Source organism: Sycon ciliatum, chromosome 1, assembly GCF_964019385.1.
Source record: "Sycon ciliatum chromosome 1, ocSycCili1.1, whole genome shotgun sequence".
Lineage (NCBI taxonomy): Eukaryota > Metazoa > Porifera > Calcarea > Leucosolenida > Sycettidae > Sycon > Sycon ciliatum.
The window spans coordinates 33,894,123-33,920,354 of NC_088643.1; the positions used below are offsets into that span (position 1 = coordinate 33,894,123).

The following is a 26,232-nucleotide window of genomic DNA, read 5'->3' on the forward strand; positions in this document are numbered from 1 at the left end:
CTTTTGCAGATATTTTTCACAATTTCCTTGCTCAATAGTGCCACTTGAGGAGCCATTTTTCGGATCTGTATTATGCAAAGCCCAGATGGAACGGAACACCTGTCACCCAGGGGAAAATGAATGTGGAAATGGGGAGGCAGATGGTCTAAAAAATATCAACAGAAAATTAAAAAAAACTTGTTCTCTGGCTTTAAAACACTAAAAACTGAAAATAGGGGTGAACCTATCGCCAAATTTTTCAGGATGGTCCACCATTTTATTTGTGACGTCACTGCATGCATTGAGATATACATTACACATTGTGATGCCCACCATGGATTTGAATACCTGCCACACTTTCAGATGCCCACCACACATTCAGATGCCCACCACACATTCAGATGCCCACCACACATTCAGATGTCCAGCACACATTCAGATGCCCAACACACATTCAGATGCCCAACACACATTCAGATACCCACCACACATTCAGATGCCCAACACACATTCAGATGCCCAACACACATTCAGATGCCCAACACACATTCAGATGCCCAACACACATTCAGATACCCACCACACATTCAGATGCCCAACACACATTCAGATGCCCAACACACATTCAGATGCCTACCACAAATTCAGATGCCCAACACACATTCAGATGCCCAACACACATTCAGATGCCCAACACACATTCAGATGCCCAGCACACATTCAGATGCCTAACACACATTCAGATGCCTACCACACATTCAGATGCTCACCATACATGTACATTCAGATACCCACCAAACATTCAGATACCCCCCAAAATTCAGATGCACACCAGACATTCAAATACCCACCATACATTCAGATGCCCACCACACATTCATATTCCCATCAGACATTCACATACCCACGGTTGGTACGACAAAGTCACCCCGCAGATCTCCACTAGTAACTTGCTCAGTTAGACCAAGACATGAATAACTAAAGTAGTAGGAGTACATAACCTTGGGTAGTAGTAAACCTAGGTGCTGTTGTGCACATGTCTGTACTGTTCCCCGGTCCTCAGTTACCATGGTTACCTCAGCCTGCTCATGACTACTGTGTGTTGTGTCCTGTTGATGTCCCTATTCATAACTGCTGCATTGCCTTTCATACTACACCCGCTGGTTTGAAGTGTTGTGCACAGTTGCATGACCTGTAGCTTCTTGTTGTATACATTGCATGCATCATAGGAGTCAATGTGTCATATCATGTTTCTCATGCTATTCAATTATTCATCCTTGCTCACGCTAGACTAGACGTCTGCGTAGGGACAGCTTGCTGGTGTGCTGCATGCATTCATTGCTAGTTCCATGCATAGTTCTTTGCCCTACTGTGGCGGGAAGGTCGTCCCGTGCAGCCGCAATGATCAGCTGCGCTACGGAGGTTCAGTTCCGGCAAACACGCGTGCGGATTTGCATTTTGCTGCTTGATTTTGATGTATTTGTAGTTAGTACCAGGAAAGAGCTTGCTGGTGCAGTTGTTGTTTTGGTTTTGGTTCTGAGTTTAGTTTGCTCTTTGTTGTTACCTGCTTGGCACAATCCGAGTGGTGGTTGTGGTTTTCTTTCTCTTTGGCTGATTCTGTTACTACCAGGTAGTAGCTAGCCATTTTGAAGTATTGCAATCAGTTTGCAATGGATACAGTCTTCTCCTAGTGAAAATATTCTATAAACCTCAGACTCTGTGTTGTGAGCAGGGAGTAGTAAAATACAGGGAGGTGACTCGAGCATGTACGGCCAGTTTGACGATTGCCTCAGCACCGTTTTCACCCGGCGGGTGAGATTGGGGTACTATGGGTACCGAAGTGTGTAGACACGCGCGCAAATCAGGATTCTCTCGATCAGGGAGTAGTAAAATACCTACCGCCAAAGAGGCTCCTACTGCAGCCCGTAGAAACTCAGCGCTGAGAATTTCCAACAATTGTCTGCCTTCACAAAGTTTGGTAGTCGACCAAACTACCACTATGTCAGGATAGAAGTCCAGCAAGAGTGGTATCACTTTGGGAGATATCCCTGCGTGCCGTAGATTTTTCCTGTGTCGATACAAGCTGTTTACGACGACGTAGCCCGCATTTCAATCCTTGACAAACTTAGGAACATTTCATTCCGAAAAGTGAACTCCCGAATCTCTAGCATACCATAATATGAAATGCTCATCATCACAAAGAAGGTAGAGAAGTACTGGTTGATCACAACTGAGGAGAAATTAGTGCCGATCGTGTGGTGTCCTAGAGATTTTTTCGACTTCGAAATCGGTGCACTCGTTTTTCATCTCCAATCGTACACGTATTGTTCTCAAGGAAATCACCTTCGTTCTATTGCTCCATGCCGTCGATCGGGACGAATTTCGGAAGGGTGGTACCTTTCCATATGACGATGACACAGATGTATCACAAGAGCAAAACAAATGCTGTTCCATGAGATGGATAGACCTTTTCACGGATCAGTTCTTCGACAAATACTCAAGATTGATTCAGCAGATCATCTTTTTTTGCGAAAGAAAAAAAACAAGCGCGAGGCACCCATCAAAAATCACGATTAGTGGCGTGTCACCTCCCTGTATTTTACTACTCCCTGGTTGTGAGTGAGAATACCGGCGCAAACACCCACCATGTCATGTACATGTACATTCAGGTGCCCACCATACATTCAGGTGCCCACCATACATTCACATATCCACCATCCATTCAGATGCCCACCACACATTCAGATACCCACCACATATTATGATGCCCACCATACAGTCAGATGCCCGCCACAAATTCAGATGCCCACCATCGATTCAGACGCCCGCCACACATTCAGATGCCCACAATACATTCAGATACCCACCATACAATCAGATGCCCACCACACATTCAGATGCCCGCCACACCTTCAGATGCCCACCACACCTTCAGATGCCCACCACACCTTCAGATGCCCAGCACACATTCAGATGCCCAACACACATTCAGATGCCTACCACACATTCAGATGGCCACCATACATGTACATTCAGATGCCTGACACACATTCAGATGCCCACAATACATTCCAATGCCCACCTCACATTCAGATGCCCACAATACATTCAGATGCCCACCACACATTCAGATGTCCACCATACAGTCAGATGCCCACCTCACATTCAGATGCCCACAATACATTCAGATGCCCACCACACATTCAGATGTCCACCATACAGTCAGATGCCCACCACACATTCAGATGCCCACCAGACATTCAGATGCCCACCACACATTCAGTTGCTCACCATATATTCAGATGCCCACCATACATTCAGATGCCTCCCACAAATAATTCATTCAGATGCCCACAATACATTCCAATGCCCACGATACCCACCACAGTGTTACCAAGTGCGCTCTACCCCCAAGCGTATTGCCAGTGCCATTTTTCAGTTTTGCGTACTCGTTTTTTGGGTAAACATTTTGACTGATTTGGAGTGTAATTTGGAGAATCAAACGAGATACTGTACAACTTCTTTTCCAGTCACAGAGTTCACTTGTGAACCTTACGAATTCAGTACAGTTTTCAACCTGAATTCAGTACAATGTTCAACCTTACGAATTCAGTAAATTTTTCAACCTGAATACAGTACAATTTTCAACCTCACCAGGTCCGCATAACCGTGGTCTACTTCGCTTGATTTTCACAATCTAGGGCTCGTTGGAAAGCTCTTGGCAGGAGCAACGCCAGGATACCAAGCTCCATTATGAAGCTGCCACAAATCAGGCGCCGTAACACAGCAAAGTCATCTTCAAGCATAATATGCAAGCATATTTGTCCCATCAACACCATTCCACTCTCCTTCATCACAGAACGCTGAAATGTTTTCGACGCGATTCAGACTTCAACCGGTTACGTCATTATGATGTGCTCAGTCGCTCCAAGAGCATGCAAAAAGGCATTTTCTCCAAACATGACGAAGAGATCGATCAAAAATTAGGATTTGCCGAGGTAAGAATATCGAAACACGGCGCTCGATATCTCTGGAATCCAACATCGTCACTCTTCGGCGATTGTTGCATTGGATAGCTTGGAGGTTTCGCTACCACGTATACCCTTCGAGTGTTGAATTTTCACAAGAAACGATGGAGTTACAAAGTGTTGTGATCACAGGAGTGTGATTCCCACCTACTTATACAATGTAACGTCATGTACATGTACATGTATGTGCTGTGTACATTATGCGTCATGGGTCTCTTTTTTATTATTCTGTGTTTTAGGCATGTTTTGTGAGCGGATCTTTCATGTGATCGCTGTTTTCGTACACTGTTTAGGTTTTTGGATTCGGATATTTGATTTGAGTTTGTTTTGGACAAGAACTGAAACTAGCACCAATGTTGTCTTGTCTGACTGAACCCAACACAAAGGTTTTAGTAATCTATCATACACGATAGTTTGCGCAATCCATACTGCGGACAAAACTTCGTATTTCCGTAAAAATACAAATGCGGGCGGTAGGCAACACTGCCACCATCCAGTACATTCTGTTATCGCACCCCACGTGAGTGTCTCCATGGTTTGAGCCAATCAGCGGCCTTACTGAGCGTGCAATATTCCCCAGTACACCGCCAGCCAATGATTATGTGGATGCACTGCAGTGCTATATTGCACCCCGGCGAGTGAGCGTGCAAATAACCTATTTGCACGCTCACTTCGAAGCGAGCGTGCAAATATAGGTTATTTGCACGCTCGCTTCGAAGTGGGAATATTGCGAGTCGCTCCGCCAGGGAGTCGCTGCTGACTTGACTGTCGACATGATTGTCATGTTGGGCCATGGCCAGACTGGAGACTGCCTAGCCCAGTATACATGCCATGGTACAACTACAACTGTACAACATGACTACATCAGTACATGACTATCACTGAGTCTGTGCGTGTGGTCATGAATCTCTAGCCTGGGTCCAGCCTGGGTCTGGCCCTGGCTGGGGGGATCTGGCCTTCGCTTCCAGGAGCGGAAGTCAAAACTCAAAGTACTGGTTACCGTGTTACAGACACTGCAGTGTGACTCAATCGAAGCCTGAAAAAACCAAGCTCCCCAACTAATACTTGCCCAAGCACATGCGATGCATAGGCGTAGCGCTAGCGGAGAGTGCGTGTGTGAGAGTAGATGCATGCTTCGGCCACTACCGTACCGACACCAGTCAGTGACTCACCAGGTCGCGGTGGTGACCTGGTGAGCTCGCAGCTGCACTGAGCGGGACATGCGGAAGCGTAGATCTGCGCACTAACCATGCTAACCCATACTGTAATCATGCCCACTACGTAGACCTGGTAGACACTACAGCTCTAGCTCTGCGGACAGTCACAGTGACTCACACAGACCTGCACAGCGAGCACAGCTACCATGGCTACGCCGAGCTAGCAGCAAAGCTGAGAAGTAAAAACTAAAGTCAAGAAGTAAAGACTCAAAGAGCATGGATTGGCGGAGCTGAGCGCCGTGCTTGACTCACGTAGATCAACGGACTGACTACACAGACAGTCACACTACTAATACTATCACTAGGCCATGGCATGAGTGCGGATGCAGAAAATCGCTCGTAGAATCTACTGGCGCAGACTTCTACTAGTAGTAGTAGTAGTATCAGTAGTATGGCGGTAGGACTAGGAGTAGAGCCAGAGGCTTGTCGTCGTGCTGTTTCCTGCCTTCGACCAGACTATGTCATCCTGAGTATCTACACTGCAAGCGTTTCCTCGGCGAAGCAAGTTAAAATTTATTTGTGGCGAAGCAAGCTAGAATTTATTTGCACAATCTTACTCTTTGCCTCTAAGTGACCAGAACATAGTGATCAGAACAGGCCAGCCGGTTATTGAAGCGTGGCGCATAGTCCATAAATAACGTAGTCATGAAGGGATGCCGCAGTTCGCTATTTCTACCTTCAAATGCTACATCTGTTGAAGAGGATAGGTTTCTAGCGGGTTCACGGATTTATTCAGACATGGACTTGGAAGAAAGGTGAGGTTGAAACATAGCTGTACAAATACACAACTAGTTACCTGGACATGAATGCTGCTAAATTTATCACTGGATAAATATCAAGGTCAAGCTAGCTGTTGGTATCAGCGCCGCCGCTACTGTTGCTGCTGTCACCACCAAATCACCGCTGCTGCTGCGGGTGTCGCCACCAGCACCGCCCTACTGCTGCTGTCACCACCAGCATTGCCGCTAGTGCTGCTGTCACCGCCAGCACCTCTCCTAGTCTCCCACTCTCCTAGTCTCCCACTCTCCTACTCTCCTAAGCCACCAGCGTCGCCGGCTCTGCTGCTGTCACCACCAACACAGCTGCTGCTTGAGAACGGGTTTATTCACAACACCAATTGGGCTAATCGCGTTAAACCATGAAGTAAGAGTCAAAGCAAAAAGACAACCCAAATTCGGAAATAAATAGAACACTCATTTGAAATGTAGATTGAACACAGAAGCTGCACAATAAATCGTTATCTAATAAGATTGCCTAGCGGCATGCAAAGGCGAAGTCACGCCTCTGCCCGTGTCAGCACAGCCGGCGGCAATATGCTGCAATGGGGCTCCCGAACATGCAGCGAATGTAAGAGTAGGGATATCACCGTATTTCTTTCTTTCGTAGTAAACCAAGAATACTGTTTGTTTTCGGGAAGAACTACAGTACAGGAGATAGCACAGATAATTTGGATGAAAAATCTTGAAGGATACCAGAGATATGAGGCGTCAAAGTCATACGCCAACCTTCATCATGATGTATGCGGAATGCCATACTGATGTGGCACCAACAGGGTTTTCCGGAAAGCCTAGCAAGCGCTTAGCAACATTACAATATTGTCAGAATGCTATGAAATCTGGCTTGTAGGTGCAATATAGGTGCAATAATTATGGGTGCAATGCAGGTTAGTTAGTCCTAATGTTGACCAAAATATAATATTTCGGCAAGCGATGACCAATGAGAACGAGCGCGGCGCCCGTAGCAACCACCATAGCAACAATGCTAAATCCATTGAACATGAGTTCCATTACTATGAAATTGAAGTGAGCATTGATTGCTATGGTTGTATTATACATGTACAAATAATAAATACAGCAGTTTAGTCTTCAGATGCCCAACTTTAATTTACTGCGGCAGTCACACAGTTGATCAATCATGTACATGTACATTTTACATGTAAAATGCACAATAGTGAAATACGCGTACAATCCAATCACTGACGCGATCCATGTCAGAGCACCACTCCATAGCAATTTCTTTCTGGTTTCAAGGCGACGAGTCGAATACAAAAACATAGCTCACTTTGTCGCAATAGCGAAAGTCTCCGTCAGGTGCAATCTTTCACTAGGGCCAACAAATCATCTGAAACACTCCTAGCGCTTGAACATATTGGGTCCAGAAATTCATTCATTTCGGGCGACCAGGAGGTGAACGTCTTGAAAGCGCGATCAAGAGCGATTCCCCAGCTCGAGAAGAAAGCACTATTCTACATAATTCGAGGTCGCTGAACACGATGGTGGGTGTTCCCTGGCCGTGAACTCCCTCCAAACGGATGAAAAATCCAATTGAAAACTACACTCCTCACAACAAAAAGCTCAAACTACAGTTGCCCAAGCAAGTGCAGCACCAAAACGAGCAGGAAGACCTCAGCTATCAAACGCACCAACTTTCAGCTTTGAAAAAGAAAGCAGGACAAAGTAATTCGAAAAAAACTGCAGCGCAGTCCATGGTGCCACCGCTACCATGCTAATGTACGTGACCCGCGTGAAGGCTGTTTTCAGCTGATTTGTCACGTGACTGAACTCCCTAGTAAGAGGCCCTGCACCCTCTAAAGCACGTGACTGCCCATCGCAGCAGGCAAAACGAAACCCGGGTGCGTAACTCACCCATCACGGCAGAATATACCAAGTCTTTGTTTTTGTCTACAACCAAAGCAGCTAGCGACTTCAGAAATATAGTGGCTTCCTTGCCCGCCACACCCGAGGCCGAAAACACCAGTGGGGTGAATGATGCTCTCTCCACCTGGTTTACTCTTGCACCATACGCCGCCTTCTTCATTCTCCCGTGTGTTCTCAGGTGACTAAGGATTTCCGGACGAGACAGCAAGGACGGCCCAAGGTCAGTGACCCTTACATTAAACTGCCTCTGCTGTCGCCATCAGCACCGCTGGTACATGTCAGCATGAATTTTCCTGGCTCACACCACTTCAAAATGCATGATTTAGGTTGGGTTTAGTGTCAGTGTACCCGATGATCCCAGCAAGTTGAAAGCACTGGTACTGATCTCTATCTACGTTTACACTACAACAATATTAGGAGGATGAAAAAGTGTTTTACTCCGAGTTTCACGCACTAAGCGATCATCAGAAAACAGTAGGGGTGAAATGATTACGCTTTTTGACTATCGAATAAGTTCGGAATAACCTGAACCACTATCGATCGGTTATTGGTTAATTTTTCGATTGTTTCTTCTCGTACAGACAAAAGCCATATTAGAAGCTGAAAATGCGAAAATTAACTTACAAATTTAGAATTTTAAAATAGATCCTGGGGAGAAGAGAATTTTTCCTCGCACATTGGTCTATCTACAATCATACGTGTATAATCATGTATACTGTATGCACAATTGAGTAATCGAAACGTTTCCAATAATCAATTTGTTAGCTTGTAACGAAATCTATTTCGAGTATCCGGTATAATCGATTAAGGGGTAGAAATCAACACAGTCAAAGCTCACAAATATGTACTTTTCTTTTTCTGGTGTACAGTCAACTTTGCGAATAACGACATTCGGCGGGGCATCCGAAAAGTGTCCTTATTCGCAAAGTGTCCTTATACCCGAAGTCCCATTTGAATGTATGTGAACCCATATTGTTGTATAGTATGATATGCATATCAAAACGAATCTCTTTTCATGGTCTATGTCAAAATGTACTTTATTTTCATATTACAATTGAAAGGAACTATAAAGTCAATATGGAAGGGAAATAGATTGAAAAGTTGGCCTTTGGAGCCATCTACATGTACATATACAGGGACATGTACTGTACGTATACAGGGACATGTACTGTACATATACAGGGACATGTGCTGTACGTATACAGGGACATGTACTGTACATATACAGGGACATGTACTGTACGTATACAGGGACATGTACTGTACATATGTTGGACTCAGTAGAGCGTCCAGCCCCTATATGATGTCCAACCCCTATATAGAGTCCATTGGTCCAAAATCCACTGTACAGAGTCCAAACTTGGAATCAACTGTGAGCTCAAAGTTTAGATGGACATCACTCCCTGTATAGAGTCCATTGGTTCAAAATCAACCGTACGGAGTCCAAACTTTGAAATCAACTATAAAGATTAAAGAGTCTTATGTGGACAACACTCCCTGTATAAAGTCCAGCCAATTAGGCATCCCCTATCGAGTTCGAAATTAGACATAGGATCTGCTGTAAGCAGTGAATATAACCAGAAAACGGCCTCTCCCTTTAATCCTTTACATCACTCACTTCTCAATGTAAAAATATGTATTGAGGCGCCACTGCAGCCACTTCATTACATAAAAAAGCCTACAAACACCATCCTCAAATCAAGTGGTCTCTTCGCAGACGCTGCAAATTACAATATCTCAATCATGTAGTGTTGCCAAATAATTGTGCACGCACACACACACATGCACACACCCACACAACGCCAAGAAAATGCCTAGAAAAAAACAAGAATCGAAAGAGAATAATGGAGAGCCCAGGTTGAATTATTTGTTTTCAAATTATTGCGCGCGCGCGCGCGCACACACACACACACACACACACACACACAAACTTGTACAACGTCAAGAAAACACCAAAAAAAGAGTAGAGACACCATACACACGCAACTCCAACAGCCATGCAAACGTCCACCCATTTACAAGTAAAGTCAAGAGGGATAACAAATAATTATACGAAACGAATGCATACCTGGGCGGATGCACGCACGTTTACATACATGTAGTAGTGTAAGAGAGTAACATAGTGCAGTAGTCAGCATAATACTAGCACATGCTGAGAGTGCAATAGCAAGCTTCACCATTGCTCATGGCCATGCAAATGTTCAGCAGCACTCAGTTCCGCAAGCTTCTGAAAATCAGCACACCTGCAACAAATAGATAGCACAAGGATACGCTTATTACCGTAATGATGCACGGGAGCACACAACTACCAAGTTCTCAAAGAATGTGAGGCTCAATGAAAATCAATTCACTCAAAGACCTGTGAACAGGTGACGGAGGGGACAATAATCTATTAGTAATACGAGGAATAAGATCGTTTGTGCACACTCAAGACGCACAGACACACCACCATACCTGTAGTGTACACAGTGTTTCACTTCACTGCAACTAAATTGAAATGAGATGATTTGAACAATCTGTACAGCGTTGCCGTCAGTCAGTCTTCCCCAAGATGGAAATGCAATGATTTGTTGTCACGAGGCAGTTTCACTGACACAATGTCATGTTCGTGACATCAAAACGGTTACTTCAAGGAGAAGCTTTTTCTTGTCATTGGCATACAAGCAATCCTCCTACTACTACTAGTACACTGGCACTGCGTTTGTGGATCCCATTGTATTTGACATCATACTAGAGGAAGAGTGTCGTGGAGTTTCACATAATTATCACAGGGATAAAAATACATTTCTCATGAAATAATTATAATAATTGATGATAGCTAGACGATCGTATACGATTGATGCAAAGTCCTTGCAGTCCTTGAGGACTATTACGAAGTGGTTGATTACTTTTAGGGCATTCATTCAAGCAACATCAAACAAACGCGATACGCTCCTTGAAAATGGAAAAAAAATTCAAGCATAACGACAGAACCGTGAGCAGACCAATCGAAACGAGTAAAAGCTTCCTTACCTCAGTCATCGTCCTGCCATGTAGTTGGACAGCCTTTTGACACGGTGGTACAGGCAGCTCTTGTCCAGTCAAACAGGGGTATCCTTGTGGCGTCGAACGAAAGAGAGTGTCAGTGTATCTGACTCGTCAGATTGGAACTGTGCTGAACTTTTCTCTTTCTCCGCTTTCTGCTTTCATCCCTCGCTCTGATGAAACCGTTCAAACGTCTTACTGGCAGCAATGGCCAGCCTAACAGGGGATCCTTGTGGCGTCGAACGAAAGAGAGTGTCAGTGTACCTGACTCGTCAGATTTGAACTGTGCTGAACTTTTCTCGTTCTGCAATTTCTGCTGTCATCCCGCGCACTGATGAAACGTCTTCAGAGAACCACAAGACGCTTTCCAGATTTGATTTTGAACGTCTCCTTATCCTCCTTGGTTACCTCGTGACAGATTACTGTCAGCAACTTCACAGCAGAACTGGCAGCCATGGCTGAAGTGAAGAAAGGAATGCGCTGCCACCAGGCAAGCAAAACTGAAAATGAATTGTTCTTTTTCGGGCACAACACACAGGACAGCGTGACTGGATAAAACTGGACTCCTGGACTGTGAATAGGGGACTGGTAGAAAAAGTGTACTCCTTATAGGGGATTGCGCGGCAGGTTGAAGCTGATCAAAACTGAGTGGACTCCTGGACTCTGTATAGTGGATTTTGGACCAATGGACTCTATATAGGGTGCTGGACATCATATAGTGCATGGACTCTATACTGAGTCCTACACATATACAGGGACATGTACTGTACGTATACAGGGACATGTACTGTACATATAATTATGATGATTACTGTACAATCATGTACACCATACAACTACATGTATATGTAGCTGTGCCGATCACTACAACTGCATGTATTTACATGTAGAAGCAAAAAGTAACAATAATAAAAGCACCCCCCACCCCCCTTGGCTGCATCTTCTTGCATGTGTACCTTTATCCATCGCCATGGGTTCTGGTACTTCTGCATGACAGGTACTTGAAGTAGCTGTCAAAAGCCCAGAAAGTCGTTATTCAAGCAGTGGATATGACCTCGGGGCACTAAAAGCTTGTTGTTATTCACGAATTGTCGTTATTCAGATAGTCGTTGTATCCGAAATTAAATGTATACAGTTAGATGGGACTTTGCTCTGGGCATGGAAATTCTGTCGTTATTCGCGAATTGTCGTTATATCCGCAGTCGTTATTAGCCAAGTTGACTGTACTTGTGAACCACTCTATCACCACTGCCGTGTTCCTCCATGCATTGATCTGCAGCTGGGGGCGGAGCTGTTTTAGAGCGGTATCGAGTATGGACTTGGAGACTATGCCAATCTCACTCTTTGAGGGATTAATGAGCCGGCATGGTAGGGACCGGGAAAGGTGTCCTTAGGAACCTTCAGCGTGATGTATGCGTCCTTCTTTGCCTTGCGTCCCATCTGGCGTCCAGCTCCAGAGTACGTGTACACCCCCAAGGTTTTGAGTAGTGAGAAAGATTCTACTTGGTCCGCGTCATCAATATTATTGTCGCTTATCTTTCAGCTTGGTTTATATGTCGGGGATGCTCACTTGGCAGCCCATTTCATCCCATTAATGGTTAGTAAGTTAGTTTACTAGTACCTGAAAGGTCTAGCTAGATTTGGAGTTGATTTCGAGAGCGACGGGTGGGTGATTCTGATTGATACCACGCCGCATAAAATATATTTTCTTGTCACACTGCACAGGTAAGAGCAGCGCGACGCACAATAAAGTAATCGGCTACTATACTCGAAATCAGTTCCATTTTGCAAAACGGCTGAGAAGGCTCACCTCGGGGATCGCTCGACAAGCTGAGATCGTAGTTCCCTCACCTCCAGCTCAACGCTCGGAGTATCCAGCGCCCGTGGAGATTTACTCAGTACTGTACGCGTCGTCGTCGTTCAATATAAAATCTTGCAAAGAACGGCGACTGATTTGAACCACACAGGTAGTCGTGTTGCCCACGCGAAGTCATATAGAGAAGGCAACCGTCACGATCGACTTCCCTTTAGAAAGTAGCCAGGCAGCGGAGAGGAATAGAGATGAGCTTGCAAAAGCGAGAGAGCAATCCAGAGCCGAGAGCAGCGACGAGGAGGACCAACAAAAGTATGAACACTTCCTTGGACAATACATTCCTCATGGCTAGTTGTCATTCTATACCTTACCTTCTATCGTACCACGTTTTATCACCTCAAGTGCACACGTTGTTGTCCAAAGTCTAATTTCAAATTGTCGAAAGATAAGCGACAATATTGCTGATGCTGACCAAGTATCTAAATGTACATTGCCAAGGTTTTGAGTAGTGCTCAAACGAGCACTCTATGCTATCGAACGAGTAGTGCCACTATCGAGTTGAGTACCCTATAACACAACCTAGTCGCTCTAATGTGCACATTCCCAGCACGCCAACTTTAGCTTCAAATTGAGCACACATGTTCATTGTACAGGGTAGGTCAAGTTTCGCCCAAAGTCAGTGACATCTCTCGGACTGATTTTTCTCTCTTTCACTTGCATCTACATAGCTAAACACTTCCAGTAATAGAGGCACAGCTCTCAGGCGCATACGCAGGGTCACCTCTAGGGGGGTTTCCAACCGAATCCCAAACAACCAGTAACAAAGTGTGTGTAAGTGTGTTAGTTTTAACCCTTCCTAAAGAGCCGTAGGAAATTTTCAAAATTATGCATTTTTTCGTGTTGTTTGGATCATAACTTCAGTTCTACTCACTCAATCTTCATTATATTGGGCTTCCTGGAAGTGGAAAGGTATCAGGGAGAGAATGAGGTCGACCATGATAGCCAGGACACAGTACAGTCATATACATATCCAGCGCTATAGGCTATAGCGGTAGAGTGCAGCGACGGTGCGAAAAATGCCCCAAACAGGCCCAAACGCGTCCTGCTCCAGCGATTTCGTTTTTCTTGATCGCAGAGTTTCGACTTTTTCCTGTGTACTCTTGAAAATATCACAAGGGAAGCCCCTGCAAATTTGAGCAAATCAGCGTGACGAAAATCTCAAATTCTCGATTCTCAAGTCGCACTGCGCGCTTTTGAAATTGCCAAGATCGCGGCTCAATTTAGGAATGATTTATCTCACGATACATTGCTCGCAGCGCTTCACAAATTGTTTTAACCGACAGCTGAGAGTTTTCTATTCGACCTGGATATTTGGATCGTTGGATTTGAGCGAGATTTGACTGAGTTACGATCTTTTGAAGTTTTGCATTCTTGCCAGATCGATCATGCGCCCTACCAATAAATGCCCAAAAACGTTGCTCGTTTGGAACATTTGGGGGGTTTACGGGCAACGGGAACCCCCCCCCCCCCCCCCCCCCTGCGTACGCGCCTGGCTCTGACTTCGTCGAGAGGAACTACATAAATAGACTTTGTCAGTTTGTGCTGCACAAAAAAGTCATGACAGCATACATTCCTCTACTATACGTGTATGCTATCGAGTATCGAGCCCCTTTTGAATTCAAGTCAAGTACTCAGCGAGCGTGTACTCGAGTACTCGGTGTATTCCTTTGAGCACTAGCGTTGAGAACTGGAAAAGCTTTCTATCTACATGTACCAGGCTGTAACTGTTCTTCTATCATGACATCATGACACTACGGAGAATTAGCAAGACGGAATCCGCGTTCGTGTTCGCACTCCAAGCAAAGTCGAACTCAGTGATGGAATTTTGCATTGAGAAGGATTAGCAAACAGAATTCACACATGCATGACGTTGACACGTCGTACATTGCTCACAGACAGTACGGCATTGTAAATTGATGACTGTCCTGACACGAATCCGCGATTTGTGTTTCGACTACTTTTCCAAACGAAAAATGCGAAAGTTTGCAATCCAGTTTGCGAACCGAAAAATGTTCGTGAACACGAATGCGAATTTCGTCTTGCTAATCCTCCGTATTGTAGGTGTCTCTTTCCCCGCTGCTGCTGCTGCTGCTGGTGCTGCTGCTATGGTGCGTATTTATGTTTTGGAATACAGGTGGTGGAAGGTGGAGCTGCCCAGCCCGTTCGTCGACGCTTCCACGACTTGCCGACATGGCTGGAGGCATGGACTCTCTTCATGAACATCGTGTGTTCTGCCAACCCGCCTGCAGGAGATGCTCTCATACCAAGCCACCATTGTTGCAGCCAACAGGCAATACTATCCGGAGGCTTGGCTGTCGTACGACACCCAGTTTCGCTCTGCCATTTCTGCTCAGCCAGGCAAGCGCTTTGACGTCATCGACATCAATCTGTGGCAAATGTCCGTGACTAGCCAATCAAGGCCCACATGTGAGTCCTGCCGCCTCGTCCATCCCGGAGGCGGCCAGTGTCCCTTTCTCCGCAACGTAACAACCAGCAAGCCTTCAATGGGGTCCGTACGGTGTCTAATGGCCAACCGATCTGCCGGAACTTCAACGCTGGGCGTTGCAGTCTCAGCAGGTGCAAGTACGCCCATGTCTGCACCCGCTGCGGGTCCAAGGACCACAACGGATCTAAGTGCGGTAGGCGCCAGTAACTGTGCTGCTTTGGCTGCAGCTCCCGCGATTGTACATATTTCTCCCTGCACTTCACGTTCCACTGATTTCACAAGCGCATGTCCTGCTGTCCACACGCCCTCTCTGTTTCTCGCTTCGAATCACTGCTTCGTAACCACCCTGACAGTTCATTGGCTTCGTATGTTATTAACGGCCTCCGCTGCGGCTTTGACATTGGCTTTACCGGCAACCGCATAACTAACCAACACTAGTCCAACCTCTCATCAGCATTCCAGCACTCTGCATTTGTGTCTGCACAGCTCACCGCTTCCTGCAACGCCGGCTACACGGCTGGCCCATTTGACTCGCCCCCATTCTCATTTATGTACTGCTCTGGCATTGGCGCCGTTCCGAAAAAGAATGGCAAGCTACGCTTGATACACCACCTGTCCAGCCCTGCCGGCTCCAGCGTTGACGACGGGATCCCTGCTGAACCTTTCTCTTTGCAGTACATCAGCATTGATGAAGCCATTAGCATCATTATGTCCTCCCCGTCTCCTGTCTATCTCTCTAAACTCGATGTGAAGAGCGCTTTTCGTCAAATACCTGTCCGCCCACAGGATTGGCATCTCCTAGGCATCCTGTGGCAGGGTAAGTACTACTACGACCGTGTCTTGCCATTTGGGCTTCGCTCTAGCCCAGCGGTATTTGATGCAGTGGCAGCCACCATCGAATGGATAATGCACCACGAATTCTCCATCCCTAAATTGCTGCATTTCCTGGACGACTACTTGTGCGTGAGCGTGGGCCAGGCAGTGGCGAATCGGCAGCTGGCCATTCTTCTCCGTGCATTCTCATACCTCGGAGTCCCGCTCGCGCCTGCGAAGGTGGAAGGCCCGTCTCGTACCCTGACATTCCTGGGCATTATCCTGGATTGTGAGAAGATGGAAGCCCGGCTCCCTGACGACAAATTGGCTGACATCAAGCGCCTGTTGACTGCAGCGAGCATCAACCCTACCATGTCTCCCTCGAACTCGAATCTCTTCTGGGGAAACTCTCCTTCGCTGCAAGAGTCATCGTACCCGGTCGGACATTTATGCGGCGCCTGTGGTCTATTTGCAGTCGCTACCAGCAGCCTCACTACCGCATCAGTCTGACTACCGAGTGCCAGGAAGATATCCAATGGTGGCTACGGCTCCTGGAAGAATGGAACGGAAAATCATTCTTCCTGTTCCCAGATTGGACACCATCTCCAGACTTGGAGCTGTTCACTGATGCCAGTGGCACCCTGGGCTGGGGCGCATTCAACAGCGGCCGCTGGCTTCAAGGGACCTGGTCGTCTGAGCAACTCGCTCACAGCATTGAGTGGAAGGAGCTCTACGCGTTGGTCACAGCGTGCTGCACGTGGGGCAAGGAATGGCGCCAGCTTCGTATCACAATGCACTGTGACAACAAGGCTGTGGTAGATTGCATCCGCTCCGGCACATCCAAGTCACCGCCAGTGATGACCCTGATCAGGGAGCTGTTCTTTGTGTGCGCCCGCTTCAATTTCACCGTCGCTGCTGCTCACATTGCTGGCCAGTCTAACTGCATTGCCGATTCGCTGTCTCGTTTCCGCATGGAGGAATTTCGGCGTCTCGCCCCAGCTGCTCAAGCACAACCAGACCAAGCAGTGCTGCCATTCCAGTCGATGCAATATAGCCTTGACATACAGGTACCGATTGTCATTGCTAAATTGTCGTATTGAGAACCTGCGTTGGATTTCATCCATCTGCATGCCTACCTTTATCCATCTCGTGCCTTAATTCACTTGTTCTGAGCTCTCGTGCATTGGTGGTGAACGCTTGCTGGGGTGCCGTGTGCTGGTTTTCTGGGAACAGCTTCCTTCAACTGGTTGCTTTGCTGCTACTATCTCTGCTTAAAATTGCATACTATTGGTCGGCTGTTTGCGACGCCAATCAGTAGTCATTGCACCCGGTCGTGGGTACTATTGCCGCTCAAGCATGAGCGATTGCTTTGGCCGTTTGCAACGCCAACTGCTTCACCCTGGTTGGCTGTTTGCAACGTCGATCAGGGAACTTTGCACCCGGTCGCGGGTACTGCTGCGGCTCAGTCGTGAGCGATCACTTTGGCTGTTTGCAACGCCAATCGCTTCACCAGTTGATCGAAACCAGCACACTGGTGTACCCCAATCATCCTTGTGCGGTGTTGTGAGAATACGTGGGTATGCATGCAGCTTTGCTCTGTGACTTTCCATTGCATGTAGTCACTTGGCTCTCCCATTTCCTATACACTGTTCTGATGCATTCGGGTGCAAGCGCTAAGGGGTGTTGGCCACGCTCATTTCCGGACACTCAGGGCTATGGGTCATCGTCCTGCTGACATTTCTAGACTCTCTTGGCTCCGCCAAGATCCTGCTCCGGCGGTCGACAAGTGTCAGACTCTCTTGGCTTTGCCAAGATCCTGCTCCGGCAGTTGACAAGTCTCTCGTGGATTCTTCTCCGGCAGTGTCCACCCTGCCGACCCTGAATCTCTCTCTATGTAGCCTCTCACTCCGCTGGCCAGCACTCCCTCGTAGCTCAAGTCGCATTTTGTTGTAGTTTATATGTGTGTGTGTGTGTGTGTGTGTGTGTGTGTGTGTGTGCGTGCGTGTGCGCGTACATGTTTGTGTGCATGCAGTCATGCGTTGTGTGTGTGTGTGTGTGTGTGTGTGTGTGTGTGTGTGTGTGTGTGTGTGTGTGTGTGTGTTTGTGTGTGTCCCATATGGTGCAGTGGTATGTGCAGCGATTTCCAATCGATAGGTTGCGGGTTCAATTCCCGACAATTATGGTCACACACGTCATTCTTCTGTTTCTTAGACTACTCCTGACTTTTCTTTCATTCTCCTGGGTGGTTACCAACAGCCAGTGCATGCCGGAGTATGTGGTGTGATGTGTGTGTGTGAAAAAAAAGCAAAAAAGATAAAGATCCGAAAGTAGGGATTCACTGGCCAGAAAAAGCCACTTCATAACTGTGCGGTGTAGACCAGGCTGAATAGTGGCGGTCAATTCTTCAGCCTTGCAAGCAGTTGAATGGTGCAATCCCAGCACAAGCTGCTATGGCTTCTGCTGTAGCATTCGCTATCATCGCCTCCGGCGATGGGCGTCAAATGGTCAAATGGTGTGTGTGTGTGTGTGTGTGTGTGTGTGTGTGTGTGTGTGTTATGTGTATGTGTATGTGTGTTTGTGTGTGTGTTTGTGTGTGTGTGTGTGCCATATGGTGCAGTGGTTTGTGCAGCGATTTCCAATCGATAGATTGCGGGTTCATGTGTATGTGTGTGTGTTTCTGTGTTATACATCTGCTGCTTTTCTTTAGACTTGGTGTACGGTTGGCTCATCTCATAGTCTAACTGACATACTTCGATCAGTGCTTTCAAAGAGAACATCTCCTCTCGCAGATAGAGTCCTTCTAGACCAGAGGTAAGCCACAATGCAAATTTGGGTCTGCAGGTGCGTGGGCGCGCGAGCGCGCGGGTGTGTGTGTATGTGTGTCAGCTAGTTCGGTAATCAATGGTGCTAGTGAAGCTTATATCAGATCCACTCTGATTTAGTCACCCACACTAGTAGCAAGTATTACCTTCACTGGGGTCAGGGGTAACTGCAGTTGGATCCCAGGACGTATACTCTGATGCCGTCAATCCTTTTTCTGCACCTTGTCCTTACCCACTTACTGAGGTGTGGTGAGCCCATAAGTGGGATCATTTTCAAGTCCACCCAGAGTTTTGGGGATTTGAGGGGGTGTCGGCTGTTGGGCGGTTCAATAGCCAATTGAGTCATCTTTCCAAGATTCCTTTTGAGTCTCTCTTCCCTCTCCCGGGGAGACCCACGTGACCAGTTTTGGCAGTGAGCAACAAGCACAAGTACAAGTGTGTGTGTGTGTGTGTGTCCCATATGGTGCAGTGGTATGTGCAGCGATTTCCAATCGATAGGTTGCGGGTTCGATTCCGGACGATTATGGTCACACACGTCTTTCTTCTCTTTCTCAGACTCCTCCTGACTTTTCTTTCATTCTCCTGGGTGGTTACCAACAGCCAGTGCATGCCGGAGTATATGGTGTGATATGTGTGCGTGAAAAAAAAAGTAGTGATTCACTGGCCAGAAAAGCCACTTCATACCTGTGTGGAGTAGACCAGGCTGAATAGTGGTGGTCAATTCTTCAGCCTTGCAAGCTGTTGAATGGTGCAATCCCAGCACAAGCTGCTATGGCTTCTGCTGTAGCATCGCTATCATCGCCTCTGGCGATGGGCGTCCAATGGTCCAATGGTGTGTGTATCATTATGGTGATAATTAGGCAGATTAATGGGTGCACGCAGCTTCGTGCTACCGCTCAAACTATGCTGCTATGTTTGCTGTTGCTGTATACTCATGCTTTCCTACTGTCTACGGTCGTGTGCACTGCACTTCACAGTGACGAAGTCGGCCAAACAGCATTGTGCATGCGCGCGTGGTACTCTAGGTGACGTGACACTCTCCGTGCCATTGAACGTGACATTCACCGTGTCGGCAACGTGCGACGTGGCATTTGCCATGGCATATACCGTAAAGTCCGCTGCAAACGCCCACCCCATTTTTGCAAGATCTGCTGGCCTATATGCACTGACCCCATGCACTTTCACCCCTACTGTACGAAAGTGCATCTCACACCGTAGCGCGAGGAATGCTTTGCTACGGTAAACTATGTCCATTTTCTGGGTTTCAAAATGTTTTTGGGCACTAGTTACGAGCTAGCTCCTAGTGATTTTATGATGTTGGTTGTTAAATTTCGAAAATCCAAACGGGAGTTGCTTCGGAATAAACAGGTGAGGTAGCGAAGAACAGACTATTGCAGGAACCAAATACACTTCTGACGGTGTTTCAAGCCATCATTTCCAAATCACGCAAAGCGCAATGGCAAGGGTTTTTCTCGAGCACTTCAGAGTTTTCAACAAGTTAGCAGCGACTTTGTAGGTGTAGCTTCTGTGACATCCCCCCCCCTGTTCGACTTGCAACTGCAATACTGCGACCGGTCAAGTCGTTGAATGACGCTTCGTCAGAACAATCACCGTTCCATTCTGAAAGCGCGACATCGTGGCAATGCAGAAATTTTATGATTTGAAAACCAGATGGATTCTACGGCATTACTTCATGAAGAACGAACTAATAACAAAGACAACTCATTCATCGTGTTGAGTTCGAAACAGGACGACTGACGACACATTATCCAGACATTACAACGGGAACAGGTAGGTTGGGGGAACGACATTTATTATAGACGACGAGACAAGAGACCAAGACGAACGAAACGACTACATTGAAGAGTGAGAAAAGAGAGAATGAAAGCAAGTCTGAACGGCAAGATGAAGGGCCTGGGTAGCTATGGCAAATATGGGCGCGCAAGTAGCTACCCAGGCCAACGGAACAAAAGGAGACAAAAGGTGAGTACGCAGGTGCATGCAGGCCAGCTAGAAAAGGTACGGGAGGAGGTACCTAACATACCACCCCTCCATGAAAAAAATCCCGCGTCCTCGCGGAGAGAAAAAAAGAGAGAAAAAGATTTAAAAAAATGACTGAAGGAGAAAAAACACACACACACAACGCACGGGCCTCACAAAAGTGTGTACTAAAAAATGCACTACAGATCATTACAAGCGTCAACGTTCCTGTACTACTTATACTATAGTGTGTACATGTACATTGCCAATAACAACGGGCCCAAACGCCCCTTCAAAACATGGCACCAAAAATAACTATTGGAGTTCGACGAGGGACTTGAATTGTATTCTGATGACTAGTATTGTGCACGGCTAATAGAGCCTAGTTACTCTTCAATATACGACATAAATAAGAGAGCGTGGCTCACCATGATCGGACCCCTAATATTAATGAAGGACAACCGCGCGCGCACACACACTACAAAAAAAATTCACGAAAATAAATTTGACGAAGAAGGAACGCATACAAAAAAAGAAAGAGAGAAAGGTAGCTGACCTGCATGGCTTGAAACGAGACGAGGTTGACATAGACGAGACGAGGTTGGCGTAGGAGAGACGAGGTTGATAGACGAGACGCGGTTGGAGACGAGACGAGATGGACCTGGACGAGACGAGGTGGACATAGACGAGACGAATGGCGGTTGAGGACGACTGGGCATGGGATGATCTCAGGGTCGTGGGTTGATCAATAATCGGGCGCCAATGTTGAGTTCGAAACAGGACAACTGACGACATATTATCCAGACATTACAACGGGAACAGGTAGGTTGGGGGAACGACATTTATTATAGACGACGAGACAAGAGACCAAGACGAACTAAACGACTACATTGAAGAGTGAGAAAAGAGAGAATGAGAGCAAGTCTGAACGGCAAGATGAAGGGCCTGGGTAGCTATGGCAAATATGGGCGCTCAAGTAGCTACCCAGGCCAACGGAACAAAAGGAGACAAAAGGTGAGTACGCAAGTGCATGCAGGCCAGCTAGAAAAGGTACGGGAGGAGGTACCTAACAATCGTATGAAAGGAAATCTCGACTGAAGTTTTTTTCTTTGCAGCAAGATAATGACAATCGCTTTTGTAGAGCCTCTTGGTAAGACATATCCAGTTTGTAGGCATTATAGTCGTTCTCGTACACATTTAACCTTAATGCCAGTTTTCTACAACTATATTGACCTGAAAAAGACGAAAATAGTATGGACCCGCTGGGGTGGGGGTCTGCAGCGAAGTGGGCGTTTGCAGCGAAGTGGGCGTTTGCAGCGAAGTGGGCGTTTGCAGCGAAGTGGGCGTTTGCAGCGAAGTGGGCGTTTGCAGCGAAGTGGGCGTTTGCAGCGAAGTGGGCGTTTGCAGCGAAGTGGGCGTTTGCAGCGAAGTGGGCGTTTGCAGCGAAGTGGGCGTTTGCAACGAAGTGGGCGTTTGCAGCGAAGTGGGCGTATGCAGCGAAGTGGGCGTTTGCAGCGAAGTGGGCGTTTGCAGCGAAGTGGGCGTTTGCAGCGAAGTGGGCGTCGACCCGCTGGGGTGGGCGTTTGCAGAGAAGTGGGCGTTACCCGCTGGGGTGGGCGTTACCCGCTGGGGTGGGCGTTACTCGCTGGGGTGGGCGTTACCCGCTGGGGTGGGCGTTACCCGCTGGGGTGGGCGTTACCCGCTGGGGTGGGCGTTACCCGCTGGGGTGGGCGTTTGCAGAGAAGTGGGCGTTACCCGCTGGGGTGGGCGTTACCCGCTGGGGTGGGCGTTACCCGCTGGGGTGGGCGTTACCCGCTGGGGTGGGCGTTACCCGCTGGGGTGGGCGTTACCCGCTGGGGTGGGCGTTACCCGCTGGGGTGGGCGTTACCCGCTGGGGTGGGCGTTACCCGCTGGGGTGGGCGTTACCCGCTGGGGTGGGCGTTACCCGCTGGGGTGGGCGTTTGCAGCGGACTTTACGGTATATGTGATGCGCTCAACGTGGGCGTCATGCGACGTTCGCTCGACGTTTGCTCGACATGATTTGCTAGAGCTCGCGTCGCTATAAATTTCGATCCGTACTGTGTGTGGTTCATTCTTGTCTGCTCGTTGTGTTTCACCTTCCGACCTCCCATTTCTCATCACTCATTTACTTTGATAAAGTGAATAAAAAGGGTGTTGGCCATGCTCATTTCCGGCTACTCAGGGCCCTCAGTCGCCGTCCCTCGGACATATCTAGACTCTCTTGGCTCTGCCAAGATCCTGCTCCGGTAGTCGACTGGTCTCTTGTATATACTTGGCTCCGCCAAGATTCTGCTCCGGCAGTGTCTACCCGGCCGACTCTGAATCTCTCTGTGTCTAGCCTCTCACTCTGCTGGCCAGCACTGCCCCGTACCGCAAGTTTCTGTGTGTTGTATTTAATGTCTGCACATGTGTGTATGTATGTCCATATTTGTGTGTGTGTGTGTGTGTGTGTGTGTGAGTGTGCGCGTGTGTGTGTCTGTATGTGTGTGTGTGCGTGTGCGCGTGTGTGTGTGTGTGTGTGTGCAGGTGCGCATACAGGTGTGTGTGTGTGTGTGTGTGCATGCATGCGTGCGTTTGTGTGTGTGTGAGTGCGTTTGTGTGTGTATGTGTGTATGTGTGTTTGTTTGTGTACATGTGTTTGCGTGTGTGTGTATGTGTGTGTGTTTGTATGGGTGTGTATGTTTGTGTGTGTGTGTGTGTGTGTGTGTGTGCGTTTGCGAGTGCGAGCACATGTGTGTGTGTGTGAATGTGTGTGTTTGTGTGTGTGTATGTGTGTTTGTGTGTTTGTGTGTGAGTGTGTTTGTGTGTGTGTGTGTGTGTGTGTGTGTGTGTATGTATGTATGTGTGTCTTGTGTGTGTGGGTGGGTGTCCCATATGGTGCAGTGGTATGTGCAGCGATTTCCAATCGATAAGTTGCGGGTTCGATTCCCGACGATTATGGTCACACACGTCTTTCTTCTCTTTCTCAGACTCTTCCTGACTTTTCTTTCATTCTCCTGCGGAGGTCTAGCCAGGATTTTATGCCAGCCGGCCAACGTTCTAGTTAAAATGCATCGTTCTGGGGGCTGCGCCCACAGACCCCCGCCATCAGTCACGTATCCACACAGACACACACACACACACACACCACTACAAATCTTTCATTGCAGCTTGCATGTCCTTTCGCTTCGTCCAATTATGGGCATTCATCAGGCAGTTGTGACAATGTGATTATAGGTAAATTAACAAAATATGAAAAGGAAGCAAACAGCTACATGAGCATGGATCATGTGTTCACCAAGGTCATGTCTGCATGCAGTGTACATTGGTCATCTGACAAGTCCCAGCCTAGTCACAGCCGTGTACACCACCAGAAGCAGTGAACCATGACCCAACCTGTTACATTTTACTGACGTACTCAAGTGCATACTCAAGTGCATTTGAGCTTGTGTGAAGAGCTAGCACTGAGCCTGATTAGCCAGTGCTACGTAGTGTACTGTACATACCTACGCCTAGGATATGGGTTGTACTGCACCATCTAGACTCAAGTGCTAGTGCAGTGCACTACAGTCTACATGGGGGTGACTGCAGCCGGCCAAAATTACCCTTGGAGCTGTCTCAGCCGGCAGGTCGCCCGGCTGAGCCGGCTTTGGCTAGATCACTGCTCCTGGGTGGTTACCAACAGCCAGTGCATGCCGGAGTATGTGGTGTGATGTGTGTGCGTGGAAAAAAATAAAAAAGACCAAAAAGTAGGGATTCACTGGCCAGAAAAAGCCACTTCATAGCTGTATGGTGTAGACCAGGCTGAATAGTGGCGGTCAATTCTTCAGGCTTGCAAGCTGTTGAATGGTGCAATCCCAGCACAAGCTGCTATGGCTTCTGCTGTAGCATCCTTATCATCGCCTCCGGCGATGGGCGTCCGATGGCCCAATGGTATGTCTGTCTGTGTCTGCGTCTGTGTGTTTGTGGGTGACCCCTCTGCTGCTGTTTTTTAGACTTGACGTTCGGTTGGCTCATCTCATAGTCTAGCTGACATAATCAGTGCTTTGAGAGAGAACATCTCCTCTCGCAGATAGAGTCCTCCTAAACCTGAGGTAAACCACAATGCAAAATTTGGGTCTGCAGGTGTGTGTGTGTGTGTGTGTGTGTGTGTGTGTGTGGTGATAATGCAGATTAATGGGTGCACGTAGCTTCGTGCTACCGCTCAAGCTATGCTGCTATGTTTGATAGTACTGTTGCTGTATACTCATGCTTTGCTACTGTCTACGGTCGCGTGCGCTGCACGTCACGGTGACCATGTCGGCCAAACAACATTGTGCATGCACGCGTGGTACCAGGCGCGTGCCCCGTATGGGTTCCTGGGTGCCCGGAACCCCCCTTTTTCGCTCAAAATGCAGGATTTTGCTTCATTTTTTGAAACTTTTCTGGGGGGAGGCCCCCGAACCCCCCCCCCCCCCTTGAACGGCACCGGCGCACGCGCCTGGGTACTCTAGGTGACGTGACACTCTACGTGTCATTAAATGTGACATTCAATGTGTTGGCGAAGTGCGACGTGGCATTCACCATGGCATTTGTATGTTGCGCTCAACATGGGCGTCATGTGACGTTCGCTCGACGCTTGTGGTGGCATAAACACAGTTTGAATTTCCCCGCCTGATTGCCACTCACAAAATACTGTTTGACTGAAGTTATTCTATTCGCTGAGTCGAGAGAGCTCTACAATTGTAGCTCTATCGTTACTGAATTAATTGTTACTGACATTGGACACAGAACAAGAAGGATTGGACTTCATCGTCATCAGACGCACCATTACAACAAAAACGTGAGACTCCTCGAGTGCAGTCAGCCCGCCAATAACATCATCGCCAAAGGATCAAGCATGCGCATCAAAACTGCCAGCACTGCACATCGCCATGGTAAATATGGCGATAGACAAAAAAGGAGAAAATTGACGTGAAACATTCAAACTGAGGTATTTTAGCATTCGCGAACGTTACGTAAGATCGAGTTCGCGTCGACAAAGTGAATAAAAGGGGTGTTGGTAACGCTCATTTCCGGGTAGTCACGGCACTCTGTCGTCGTCCCTCAGACCTTTCTAGACTCTCTTGGCTCCGCCAAGATCCTGCTCTGGCAGTCGACAAGGCTCACACTCCGCTGGCCAGCACTCCCCCGTACCGCAAGTTGCTGTGTGTTGTAGTTAATGTGTGTGTGCATGCGTGCATGCATGCGTGTGTGCATAGGTACGTGCATGCATGCGTACATGCACGCGTGCGTGTGTGCGTGATGGTAGTTCTGAGATATATTTGGCCACTTCCTGCAGCTTCAGTTGAATAGATAATTAAGTATAGGCAGAAGACACCCACCACATTCCCACTTGTGCTGTGGTTTATTCG

General features: G+C 47.6%; 1 protein-coding gene and 1 long non-coding RNA gene across 6 annotated transcripts in view; both read left to right on the forward strand.

Moving 5' to 3' along the window:
- The window catches only part of LOC135823832 (uncharacterized), a 154,497-nt gene that overhangs the window by 46,252 nt on the left and 82,013 nt on the right, over nucleotides 1–26,232 (forward strand). The window lies entirely within an intron of this gene.
- The window catches only part of LOC135823811 (uncharacterized), a 26,378-nt gene continuing 5,626 nt past the window's right edge, over nucleotides 5,481–26,232 (forward strand). Inside the window, exons 1-4 of one of the 5 annotated variants that reach the window (XR_010554766.1) lie at nucleotides 5,486–5,979; nucleotides 8,060–8,101; nucleotides 18,745–18,848; nucleotides 24,835–24,933. Coding sequence is in view for 1 of the 5 variants with exons in the window: in XM_065336662.1 (XP_065192734.1) it covers nucleotides 16,487–17,104; nucleotides 18,745–18,848 (722 nt within the window). In the remaining 4 variants the exon portion in view is untranslated. The other 4 variants (XR_010554767.1, XR_010554770.1, XR_010554765.1 and 1 more) reach the window with 4 other exon arrangements.